Source organism: Oratosquilla oratoria, chromosome 10, assembly GCF_046742065.1.
Source record: "Oratosquilla oratoria isolate Oo_2021 chromosome 10, ASM4674206v1, whole genome shotgun sequence".
Classification (NCBI taxonomy): Eukaryota; Metazoa; Arthropoda; class Malacostraca; order Stomatopoda; family Squillidae; genus Oratosquilla; species Oratosquilla oratoria.
Genome location: NC_134786.1, coordinates 6,685,970 through 6,698,469, shown reverse-complemented (window position 1 = coordinate 6,698,469; position 12,500 = coordinate 6,685,970). Strand labels below are relative to the sequence as shown.

Below are 12,500 nucleotides of genomic sequence, written 5' to 3'. Positions count from 1 at the left end.
TTCCGAAGTCCGTTAGATATGGTTCTGTTAAATCGAGGCTGAGTAATAATATTGTCTCGGGTGGTCCCTAACGGTGCAATTCTGGGTCTTATTCCTCATAACATTGGGATGTAAGGGAACTCCTACTGGGATTTACTCCCTATCCATTATAACTGGAACTCCACATGCTCGAGGAGAAGACCCAGGGTTTATGGGGTATCACAAAGAGAGGTCTAACATACTGGTGCTCCGTTCACATCGTTGGTTTTGTTTCAGTAATCTCATAATGTATTGGACATGATCAGACTGTTGGCCCCCACCACCACAAAAACAGTTTTATTTACCATTCTGGTTGGTAGAGCAGATAGGTAATCAAAATAATTACTCCTCCTAGACGGAAGAATGGAATGAAATCAAGTAAGTACGGTTACTTCAGAGGGTTTCTACGGTTTGCATGGGTTAATTGTTGACATCGTTAAAAAGGGGAGTGAATTACCTCGGTTAAAATTTCTTTCATTAGCTCTATGAGTTCTTCTCTTGGGGGAAGTGTGACTCCATTCCAGCGCGCGGCCTTTTCCAGCACCTTGACAGCCTCATCGAATCGGCCCTTGACGATCAGCCATCGGGGAGACTCATCCAGGAATCTGGCGGAAGGAGATCCATTTTTCATGTCAGAATGATTACGGATATTTTGTCGATCATAAAAAAAGTTTGGAATGAATTTGGATACATCCAACCGAGTGCCCCTTGTATTCCCAATCCCAACGTCCAGGGACCTACAGCCACAAACGTTTAGACAAAGTGCACTCACTACTCACGGAATGAATGAGATGAAGAGTGCACCAGGAAGTGACGCCACGAAGAAGAGCCAACGCCACTCACGAATAAGATAAGCTAATCCTCCCCAAGTTATGACCCCGAAGGCAAAAGGGTTGGCCACCAGGATCCCTACCATGAACCGGTACTTTGGCTCGCAGACTTCCATAGCTGAAAATACAATTAAAGGAATAGATTTGCCAAGTTGGTGTGCCAAGTCATTTAATGTAGGTAAAGTAGTTGCTGTAAGTGCTGGTAATGGCTGTGTATGTAGTGCACTAGTGTAGCAGCACTAGGCCCAAAGATATATTGCGAAACGTTGTTCTCCACAAAGAACAACAGAAGATCATCCCCGGGCAGTTGGAATCGAGGCGGCATACTGAATGAACGTCCGTCGCCACAGGCGATAGAGCACCAAATACAGAGTACTAGAATCAACTTGAACATGAGAATCACATTGGTGCTAGCCCAGTGAAAAACAGTAATATATTTAGTAAATATGAAGAAACAGAAATGATAATAGAATTTCATGAATTAGATAATTATATTTGAATTCTTTAATTACCTTTCCTTACCCAGAATTCGGTTACACTGGAATCAGTCCTTTAAGTCATATGTGATATACGTAATAGCCTTTGATTTGTAGTATAGAGGTTAGATGATAAAGAACCTAGTTAGTTTTCTTTGTCTGATCGGTATATTGATGTTCTTTGTGCACTGGTGCAATGTAAAGCAAATATTCATTAACTGGAAGTCTGAATCCTCATGGTATTTTTTTTTCAGTTCAGAGGGGTGAGTACTGTTGTCAACTGTTGTCAATGTTTCTCTCTCTTTCTCTTAAAAAAAACTCACACTATATTCACTGTTTAGACTCTAAATTGCATAACATCCTAGGATATTGATAACAAAACGGTGATAGAGCTTATAAGCAAAAAGAGTAGACATTTAATTATGTACATGAGTGTAGCAGGAGAGGGGGATAACAAAAGTTGAAAGTGGGCATCATTTTTCCTTGAGTGAATTTTCGTCTTCAGTCATAGAGGAATACCTCATGACTGGTCCATAGACGTATCACCAAAGTCCACCAAAGTGACTGCATAAAACTAGTGCAGTCTGTATCCTATGCAAGGAGTTATAATAAAAGTATAGCAAATGTAAGGTTTCCATTGGCAACGATTTCCTCTTCCTTACCTATAGTGAAGAACCCAAACACGAATATCGGTACCAAGATGCCAGCAATTATTCTGAGAATGTTGATAAAGGGAAAGTATGGAGTCCAGGACAACACCAGGGAAACTACGAAGTACAAGACAACGGCCACAGCTGGTGGGTAACGGCGGCCATACCTGGGAAAAGAGTTTAAAAAGTTCGCCTAAGAATTTGAAGAAACAGTTGAGATCCTCAGTCATGCATTTCCACTTTATTCTATTATTTTTCTTTTTTGGGGAGGAATATCAACTTACTTGTCCTGCAGTAAACCACATAGGGGGTCACCGACCAAACTGCCCAGAGTGTTTATGCTCTGGAAGATTACACGCTCGAAGCTTTGGTCGCAGACCAAGTTGAACTGGAAGAAGGCACAAGAACCGCATGTATCAGAGGTTAAGAGTATAAACACACACGGCATCTACTTTCCTGCGCGGTCTATGAGTTCGCGATCAGCTCCTTCGCTACAGTGACGCCTCCTCAACCAAGTGAAATTGTCAGGTGTTGATCAGAACAGAATCGGTGCAGTGGTGGAGATCGAGCACTTGTGCGATTTGCTGATAAAGGGGTCTATGGGTGGAGTGGATTCTTCGAACTGACTTTAAGTCCTCGTTAGACTCTACCGAACTGGACCTCCCGAAGTCCGCCATGTAGTTGGCCGGATTGTGCTGCACGTGTCCGCGATGAAAACCCGTGACGTAAAACGTGCGCGTCAGACAAATGTTAGAGTTTGTGTATGAATAGCAATTCGGCGGAATTCAGGATTCACTTCAGCTGGGTACAGATTTTGTCGTCAAGTAGTTGACAGTCAAAGGCATATGTCTTAAACTGCTCTGCATTTGTCTAATTATCTCATTCTCTTGATAGATTTTGCTGTGGCGAACGCAAGGCGGTTCAGTTCGGCTGAAGAACGGGTCCTGAACTGAGCAAGGCCTTGAGGGTCGACACCAACAAAATGATGATCATTTGCTGCAGTGCCTCTCAATCAAGACACCATGGCCCCCAAGGGACCCGTACAGTTTCAAAAGTGGGGCCACAAGCTCAAACCTAGTGGTAGTTAGTGGATGCACGACGATTTGGTTGTGTTGAAAAGTGGACTTTAGGAGACTAAATAACAACCCACTTTACCAATCACCATCCCATTCTCACACAGTGGGAAATAAGAAACCCCAGGTAGGGCAAAGCCGGTTCGCCTCCCCGCCCGGCCAGGGCTGTCAGAAACCAACGCACGAATCCTGGGAATCGAACTCAGGACTATCTGGTCATGATTTCAAGACGGTATCCAATGAACTACCACGCGGCTCACATAAAGAAGAGCATTACACAAATATGATACATGAGAAAATAAGTGAGGGTTATTTCATCACTTCCGGCTTTACATTCACCTCTGCTTCTAAGTTATTACACATTGACTTTTATCAAGACATACTTTGTAGTGAGGGGAGCTCTACCCTCAACTATGTCGACTCACCTCAGAGGTTATTGTCGATGTGAAAGTGGAATTGTCGTAGTCCCAAGCGGTGCATTTGACGAACTCAGGTTCTCCTTCGTCTGTACGAAGTTCCACGACACACTCGTCCCTTGTTTGGGGTAAGAGGGAGGATAGCAAATGACCAATTACTCACACGAGTGTCTTACCGCCTACACAAGTCCCATCGTTACTTTACTAAGACTGGGTGGGAAGGACAAGCTTTCTATGAATATAAGTGGAGGGGATTTGTTTCTCATCGTCAGCAAAGTATACTGTGATAGCTTTTTAATGTTTGCATGCTGTCTCACTTTGGCTTCATACATTTTCTTACATGCTAATAAAAACACGGGTACGTGTGTTCACTTATGCCAAGTAGACCACTTGGAAAAAGAAACTAACGAAGCAGAGCGCTTTCGTATATTACATCTAGTGCAAAAAGTACATAGTTGAATAGAAATACATAGTTTATATGAAGAAGGAACAAGGACAGTTTACATAACAGTAGAGGACATTTACCCCCTGGAAAGCGGTAGGTCAGATTGCAAGGGTCAATGCGTCCCAAGTGGTCTGCTTTGCATTTTCTTACATATATGATGTGAGTGGGGCGGGGCTAGACACGGATCTATGTTACCCACCGAAGAACACTGTTTGTGTATATTTCTAGACATCTTTCTGTACAAGAGGATATTTCTTATGCTAGCATTAGCTGTGTCCTACCCCGTAGGTAGTAAAGATTAAGAAACTAAGGATATATAAAGTTAGTAAAACCTAAGATCACAGTGGACATAATTTTTCAATAAATACACAATTCCAAGAGTAAATGCTTGTTTACAGAAAACACAAGTTCAGTTCGCAAAAATACATACATTGAGACTTCAACATTCCTTTTGTCTATATATTTCAAACAGGTGGAAATTATTTCATCCCCCCAAAGAGAGAGAGAGAGAGAGAGAGAGAGAGAGAGAGAGAGAGAGAGAGAGAGAGAGAGAGAGAGAGAGAGAGAGAGAGAGAGAGAAAAAGAGAGATGTAAATAGAAAGGAACAAAGAATTTAACTAATTCCATTTTAAGTGACGGAGGGTGTACAGGTATCCCGAGGTTAAATAAAAATAAAACAGGAAGAACGGACAGAGTTTGGGAACGTTCCGAAAAAAAAAAACGGAAAAAAAACGTACTTTTCATTAATTCTTCCTGAGGTACTCTTCTCACATAAAAGGGGTAAAACGTGTCAGGAATCCAATGCTGTGTCCTCTCCCAGTGAGAACAAACACACATACACACACACACACGCACACACACACACACACACACACACACACACACACACACACACACACACACACACACACACACACACACACACACACACACACACACACACACACACACACACACACACACACACACACACTTCAACGAACGGACGGCATAGACGACGTTCTGAAGAAAAAGTTAAATTTCGTGGATCCCAAAGCAAAGGAAGTACCTATTGTTTTTACAGGGTGGGGGGAAATTGCTCGTGGTGTAGGGAAAGTAAGGAAAAAGGAGAAGGGGAGGGATTACTGAGGGAAATGGAAGGAAATGAGGAAGGTGAGGACTTGGCCCAGGCAGGCAGACGATATCTAAACAAACGAGGGCCGGACCAATTTAGCGATGATGAAATGTCTAACAAAAATGTAAAGATTAGAAGTATAGATAAGAGCAATACAGTAGAAGATGATGAGAATATTTTCCAGGGATTTAAAGAGGGTGGGGGGGACACAAACCCCCCCCGACTGACAAGACTAGAAGAGAAGGTCGATAAGATGATCGAGGACTTGGAGCGTAGGTTCGGTCATGTTAACAACATTATACGGAGAGTTGAAAAATTGGAAGAACTAGAGAAGGCGAACAAAAACTTAACTAAGGAAATTGAAGAATTAAAAAAACAGTTAAAAGAAGTAAAAGATGAGAATAAAGTCTTAAAGGAGAATAATAAGGAGAACAAGGAGGGTTGGAAAAAAATTCATGAAAATAGCAAAGTTGCATTCACTGAACAGCAAATGAATGAACAAACTGAAAACTCAGTTATTAAAGTGATGAGACAGAAGGAGAATATAGTAAGAGACTTAGCAGACAGAAAGAAATGTATAATTATATTAGGAATGGAAGAGAAACATAACCCAGATAGAACCACAAGAATCAAAGAGGAAAATGAAAAAGTAAGAAATTTACTAGAATTAGTTCAGGAAGATGAACCAGAAATAATGAAACAAATCGAAGAGAAATTCAGGCTCGGGAAATATAGTACAGACAAGACCAGACCAATTAAGATTAAATTCAGGTCACAAACTACGGCTGAGAATATCTTATCCAAAACAGGGAAACTAGCAACAAGTGAACAATATAAAAAGATATGGATAAAAAGGGAAATGAATAAAGAGGAAAGAGAGGAAGAAAAACAGAAAAGACTTGAAGCAAAGGAAAAAAACGAGATAAGAACGGAGTCAGAAAAAGAGAGATTCTATTGGAGAGTAGTGAATATGAAACTAAAGAAAGTCGACATACAAGAGAAAAACAAAAGGGAAACAGAGAACACAATGGAAGTGGCAGAAAACTAAGAGTGTCTTACACAAATATAGATGGATTAATAACAGGATTGAATGAGCTGAATGATTATTTGAAAGAAAAAGAACCAGACATAATGGGAATTGTAGAAACAAAATTAAAAGGTCCACTACCACCCAACAGTGTAGGACATGATGCATATAATTATTGGATTAGAAACAGAGTGAAAAAGGAAGGGGATGGAGTTATGTTCCTGACTAAGAAGGATATAAACGTGAAGTGTGTCACATATGGAAAGAATACAGTAGAGATGATAATGATGGAAGTAGAAGACAGAGATAAGAAGAGCAGAAAGTTTGTGATAAATTATGTGCCCCTAAAAACAGCCTCATGGGAAGAGAGTGAACATAAAAGTATGTTAGAGGACACAAAGATAACATTAAACAAGATAATGGAAGAGGGAGGAAAAATAGTTATGATGGGCGACTTTAATTGCAAAGAAATCTGCTGGGAAGAAATGATAGTAAAGGGTGGAGACGGCTCATGGGGAAACGCTCTACTTGAGATGGTTACTGACCATACAATGACACAATGGATACAGGAGAACACTAGGTATAGAAATGAAGAAGAGCCATCGAGACTAGACCTAGTAATTACATCCGAACTTAGAATAGTGGACAAAATTGAATATAAAACACCAATAAGTTTATAGTGACCACATATTGATTGAACTGGAACTTAATGAAGAAAAATATATGAAAAGAAATGAACAATATAGAAAAGGAAGAATGATGTATGAAAAAACAAACTTTGATAAAATAAGAGAATTCTTTCAAAAGGAAAACTGGGAAGAAATATACAAAGAAGAAACAACAGTAGAAGAGAAATGGAATATTTTGACAAAAATTTACAAAAAAGGAGTGGCCAAGACAAAAACAAGAAAAAGAATATGTAAAGTGCTGGTACAACAAAAGCTGTAGGGAGTTAAAAAACAAAAGAGACGAAGCCTGGACCAGATGGAAAAAAGACAGAAGACCTGAAAAATGGAAAATATATACCTGTTATAGAAATGAATATGTACAAATGTGCAGAGAGGAAAAGAGAAAATATGAAAAAGATATCATAGATAAATACACACACACACACACACACACACACACACACACACACACACACACACACACACACACACACACACACACACACACACTCGCATAATGTTGGTTTATGAATACGAATGTCTTTGTATGCAAATGCATGTGTCCATTATGGGTGTATACATGTTTGTGTGTTTGTGACGAAGAGAATGTGTATACATATGTCTGCATGAACTCGCGTGTGTACATCTATGTGTGTGTGTGTGTGTGTGTGTGTGTGTGTGTGTGTGTGTGTGTGTGTGTGTGTGTGTGTGTGTGTGTGTGTGTGTGTGTATTTACCTAGTTGTATTTACCTAGTTGTATTTACCTAGTTGTATTTTACGGGAAGGGGAGCTATGCTCGTAGGGTCCCGTCTTCATATCTCATTTTATCTAAACTATTTTTAAATTCATGTATTGTTTTTGCACACACCACTTTCTCATCTAACTTGTTCCAACTGTCTATTACTCTGTGAGGAAAGCTGTTCTTTTTTAAATCTCTTCTATAGCTGTCTTTTTTTATTTTCTTTCCGTGTCCTCTTGTATTTCTGTCATCCCATTTTATCAGATTCTCTCTATCAGTAATTTCTATGCCTTTCATGATTCTGTAAATAGCTATCAAATCTCCTCTCTCTCTTCTTTGCTCTAGTGTCTGTAGTTTAAGTTTTTGTAGTCTCTCTTCATATGATAGTTTTGAGAGTGTTGGTGCCAATTTTGTAATTGCTCTTTGTATTCTTTCAAGTTTTTTTTATACATTTTTTTGTACTTGGTGACCATATCGTTGCTGCATATTCCAATCTTGGTCTTATCAGGGTGATTAGGATTTTCCTCGCCATTTCTTCATCCAGGTATGTAAATGCCACTTTGATTGTTCTTATTTAGTTATAAGTTTCTCCAAAAATCTTATTTATATGTTTCTCAGGTGACATATTATTCATAACAATGACTCCCAGGTCCTTCTCATTTTCTACTTTTTTTTATTAATTTTTCTCCCAAATTATATGATCCTGTTATTCTGTTTTTGCTTTTTCCAAATTCCATTATACTACACTTTTTTGTATTGAACTCCATCTCCCACTTCCTACTCCATTCCTGTACTTTATTTAGATCTCTCTGTAGTGATTCACAATCTTCTTCAGTTTTCACTCTTTTCAGTAGTTTTGCATCATCTGCAAAGAAGCTCATATAGCTTTCAATATCTTCATCCATATCATTAATATATATAGCAAACATTATTGGGGCCAGAACTGTTCCCTGCGGGACACCGCTTATTACTTCATTCCATTTTGAGTGCTGGTCTCTTATCACTACTCTCATTTTTCTTTCTTGCAAAAAGTCTTCCATCCAATTTATCAATTTACCTTGTATTCCTCCTTCATATTCTAATTTCTTAAGCAACTTCTTATGTGGTACTTTGTCAAAAGCTTTTTTTAGGTCTAGAAATGCACAATCAGCCCATCCATCTCTTTCTTGTATTATATCTATTAGCCTTGAATAGAAACATATTAAATTGGTGACGCATGATCGTCCTTGTCTGAATCCAAATTGCCTTGGATTTAGTACGTTGTTTTTTTCCAAGTATTTTACCCATCTACTTTTGATAATTCTTTCACAAATTTTTGCTATTGTACTTGTTAGAGAGACTGGTCTATAGTTGGTAGGTTCTTCTTTATTTCCTCCTTTATATATAGGTACTATATTTGCTTTTTTCCAATCTTCTGGAACTTTTCCTTCTTTTAAGGAACTGCTTATTATGCTATGTATTTTGTCTGCCAGTTCATTCCTGCATTCTTTCAGAATCCAGTTTGCTATTTCATCTGGCCCATGCGATTTTCTGACATCAAGATTACCCAAGTGTGTCAATATTTCATTCTTTGTTACTTCTATTTCTTCCATAGGGGGGACTTTTTCTTTCCACTCAATCTCTTCAGGTTGTATATTTTCCCTTGTAAACACTGATTTAAAATGTTTGTTCATAATTTCTGCCATTTCCATTTCCTCAGTGTATTCAATTCCTCCTTGTCTTAATTTCTCCAAGTCTTGTTTGTTTTTCAGTTTATTGTTTACAAATCTGTAAAATAATTTTGGTTGATCTTTACACTTTTCTATAACATCTTTTTCATATTTTCTTTTTTCCTCTCTGCACTTTTGTACATATTCATTTCTATAACCAGTATATACTTTCCATTTCTCAGGTCTTCTGTATTTTTTTCCATCTGGTCCAGGCTTTGTCTCTTTTGTCTTTTAACTCCCTACAACTTTTGTTGTACCAGCATTTTACATATTCTTTTTCTTGTTTTTGTCTTGGGACATACTTTTCCACTCCTTTTTTGTAAATTTTTGTCAAAATATTCCATTTCTCTTCCACTGATGTTTCTTCTTTGTATATTTCTTCCCAGTTTTCTTGTTGGAAGAATTCTCTTATTTTATCAAAGTTTGTTTTTTCATACATCATTCTTCCTTTTCTATATTGCTCATTTCTTTTCATATATTTTTCTTCATTAAGTTCCAGTTCAATCAATATGTGGTCACTTTTACCTATTGGTGTTTTATATTCAATCTTGTCCACTATTCTAGGTTCAGATGTAATTATTAAGTCTAGTCTCGATGGTTCTTCTTCATTTCTATACCTAGTGTTCTCCTGTATCCATTGTGTCATTGAATGGTCAGTAATCATCTCAAGTAGAGCATTTCCCCATGAGTCATCACCACTCTTTACTGTCATTTCTTCCCAGCAGATTTCCTTTGCAATTAAAGTCGCCCATCATAACTATTCTTCCTCCGTCTTCCATTATTTTAGTTAATGCTATCTTTGTGTCCTCTAACATACTTTTATGTCCACTCTCCTCCCATGAGGCTGTTTTCGGAGGCACATAATTGATCACAAATTTTCTGCTCTTCTTATCTCGGTCTTCCACTTCTATCATAATCATCTCTACTGTATTCTTTCCATATATGACACCTTTCACGTTTATATCCTTCTTAGTCAGGAACATAACTCCACCCCCTTGTTTTTTCTCTCTGTTTCTAATCCAATAATTGTATGCATCATGTCCTACACTGTTGGGTGGTAGTGGGCCTTTTAATTTTGTTTCTACAATTCCCATTATGTCCGGTTCTTTTTCCTTCAAATAATCATTCAGCTCATTCAATCCTGTTATTAATCCATCTATATTTGTGTAAGACACTCTTAGTTTTCTGCCACTTCCATTGTGTTCTCTGTTTCCCTTATGTTTTTCTTTTGTATGTCGAACTTCCTTAGTTTCATGTTCACTACTCTCCAATAGAATCTCTCTTTCTCTGACTCCGTTCTGTTCTCGTTTTTTGCCTTAGCTTCCAGTCTTTTCTGTTTTTCTTCCTCTCTTTCCTCTTTATTCATTTCCCTTTTTATCCATATCTTTTTATATTGTTCACTTGTTGCTAGTTTCCCTGTTTTGGATAAGATATTCTCTGCCGTTGTTTGTGACTTGAATTTAATCTTAATTGGTCTGGTCTTGTCTGTGCTATACTTTCCGAGTCTAAATTTCTCTTCGATTTGTTTCATAATTTCTGGTTCATCTTCCTGAACTGATTCTAGTAATTGGCTTACTTTTTCATTTTCCTCTTTGATTCTTGTGGTTCTATCTGTGTTGTGTTTCTCTTCCATTCCTAATATAATTATACATTTCTTCTTGTCTGCTAAATCTCTTACTATATTCTCCTTTTGTCTCATCACTTTGATAACTGAGTCTTCAGTATGTTCTTTCAATTGCTGTTTGACTATGTCAGTGAATGAAACCTTATTTCCTTCTTGGGTTGTTTTCCAATTCTTAGTTTCTTTAGCTATTGTCTCTCTGTTTTCTTTACTATTCTTCTTCAATTCCTCATTCTCCACCTTTACTTCTCTTAACTGTCTTTTTAGGTCTTCTATTTCATCAGTTAAGTTTTTATTCGCCTTTTCTAGTTCTTCCAATCTTTCAACCCTTTGTAAAATGGTGTTCATATGACCTAACCTACTCTCCAAGTCCTCGATCACCTTATCAACCTTCTCCTCTAGTCTTGTCAGTCGGGGGGGGGGGGGGGGTTTGTGTCCCCCCCACCCTCTTTAAATCCCTTGAAAATATTCTCATCACTTTCTACTGTATTGCTCTTATCTATACTTCTAATCTTGATATTTTTATTAGACATTTCGTCGTCGTCGGGAGGCCTTTTGTTTGCCTTTCGCCTGTCTGCCAGGGCCAAGTCTACTCCTTCCTCATTTCCTTCCATTTCCCTCAGTAATCCCTCCCCCTTTCCTCTTTCCCTACTTTCCTACTACTCCACGAGCAATTTCCCCCCCACCCTGTAAAAACAATAGGCACTTCTCTTTGCGTTGGGATCCACAAACTTCAATTTTCTTCAGAACGTCTTCTAAGCCGTCCATTCGTTGAAGTGTGTGTGTGTGTGTGCGCGTTTGTGTGAACACATATGTATGTACACGCGTATATGTTTGCGCGTTGTACATTTATAATGATAAATTGGGTCAGTAGAACCCTACCTATCTGTTTTGTTGAATGACGACACTCTTTCTCTGGGTGTGTTGGTGTTGTTGTGTCCAAATGGGGCAGGTTCCTTACACGTGTGGTCCAACGGAGGCGACAGGAACGGGCCAGGAAAGGCATAGGGAGGGATGAGAAAGAAGGCTGCCCAAAGAACGAAGAAAGAGACGTGCTACAAAAAATTCACCTAATTCCTTAGTCACACAGGATAACATGTTTGTTTTTACTATTATTGTTATCATAACTATTAATATCATCAACATCATCAGTATCATTGTTATCATTGTTATCATTGTTATCATTATTATTACTATCATTATCATTACTACCATTATCATTATTACTATCATTATCATCACTATTATCAACATTATTATTAACAAACATTATCATTATCATTCTTATTACTATCATTATCATTACTAATATTATCATTGTTACTATCATTATCATACTATTATCAACATTATTATTAACTAACATAATTATTATTACTGTTATTATCGTTATCATTATTATTATTATTATTATTATTAATGATGATAGTAATGATGATAATAATAATAATATAATAATGATTGATAATGATAATAATGATTGATAATAATGATAATTATAATATTGATGATAATGATAATGATAATGATAATAATGACAATTAATGATAATAATAATGATAATAATGATAATTAATGATAATGATAATAATGATGATAATGATAATGATAATGACAATAATAATGATAATGATAATAATAATGATGATAATGATAATAATGATAATGATGATTGATAATAATGCTAATGCTAATAATGATAATGATAATAATG

At 37.5% G+C, this 12,500-nt stretch overlaps 1 protein-coding gene across 3 annotated transcripts in view; it reads right to left on the bottom strand.

Annotated features, from left to right (window-relative positions):
• Window positions 1-12,500, bottom strand: part of LOC143029053 (organic cation transporter protein-like) — a 32,807-nt gene that overhangs the window by 11,728 nt on the left and 8,579 nt on the right. For all 3 annotated transcript variants that reach the window (XM_076191394.1, XM_076191396.1, XM_076191395.1), the window contains 6 exons: window positions 11,669-11,813; window positions 3,473-3,581; window positions 2,259-2,362; window positions 1,987-2,141; window positions 798-966; window positions 476-623 (listed from right to left, as the gene is read on the bottom strand). In XM_076191394.1, the coding sequence (XP_076047509.1) occupies window positions 476-623; window positions 798-966; window positions 1,987-2,141; window positions 2,259-2,362; window positions 3,473-3,581; window positions 11,669-11,813 (830 nt within the window). The remainder of the gene's footprint in view (window positions 1-475; window positions 624-797; window positions 967-1,986; window positions 2,142-2,258; window positions 2,363-3,472; window positions 3,582-11,668; window positions 11,814-12,500) is intronic.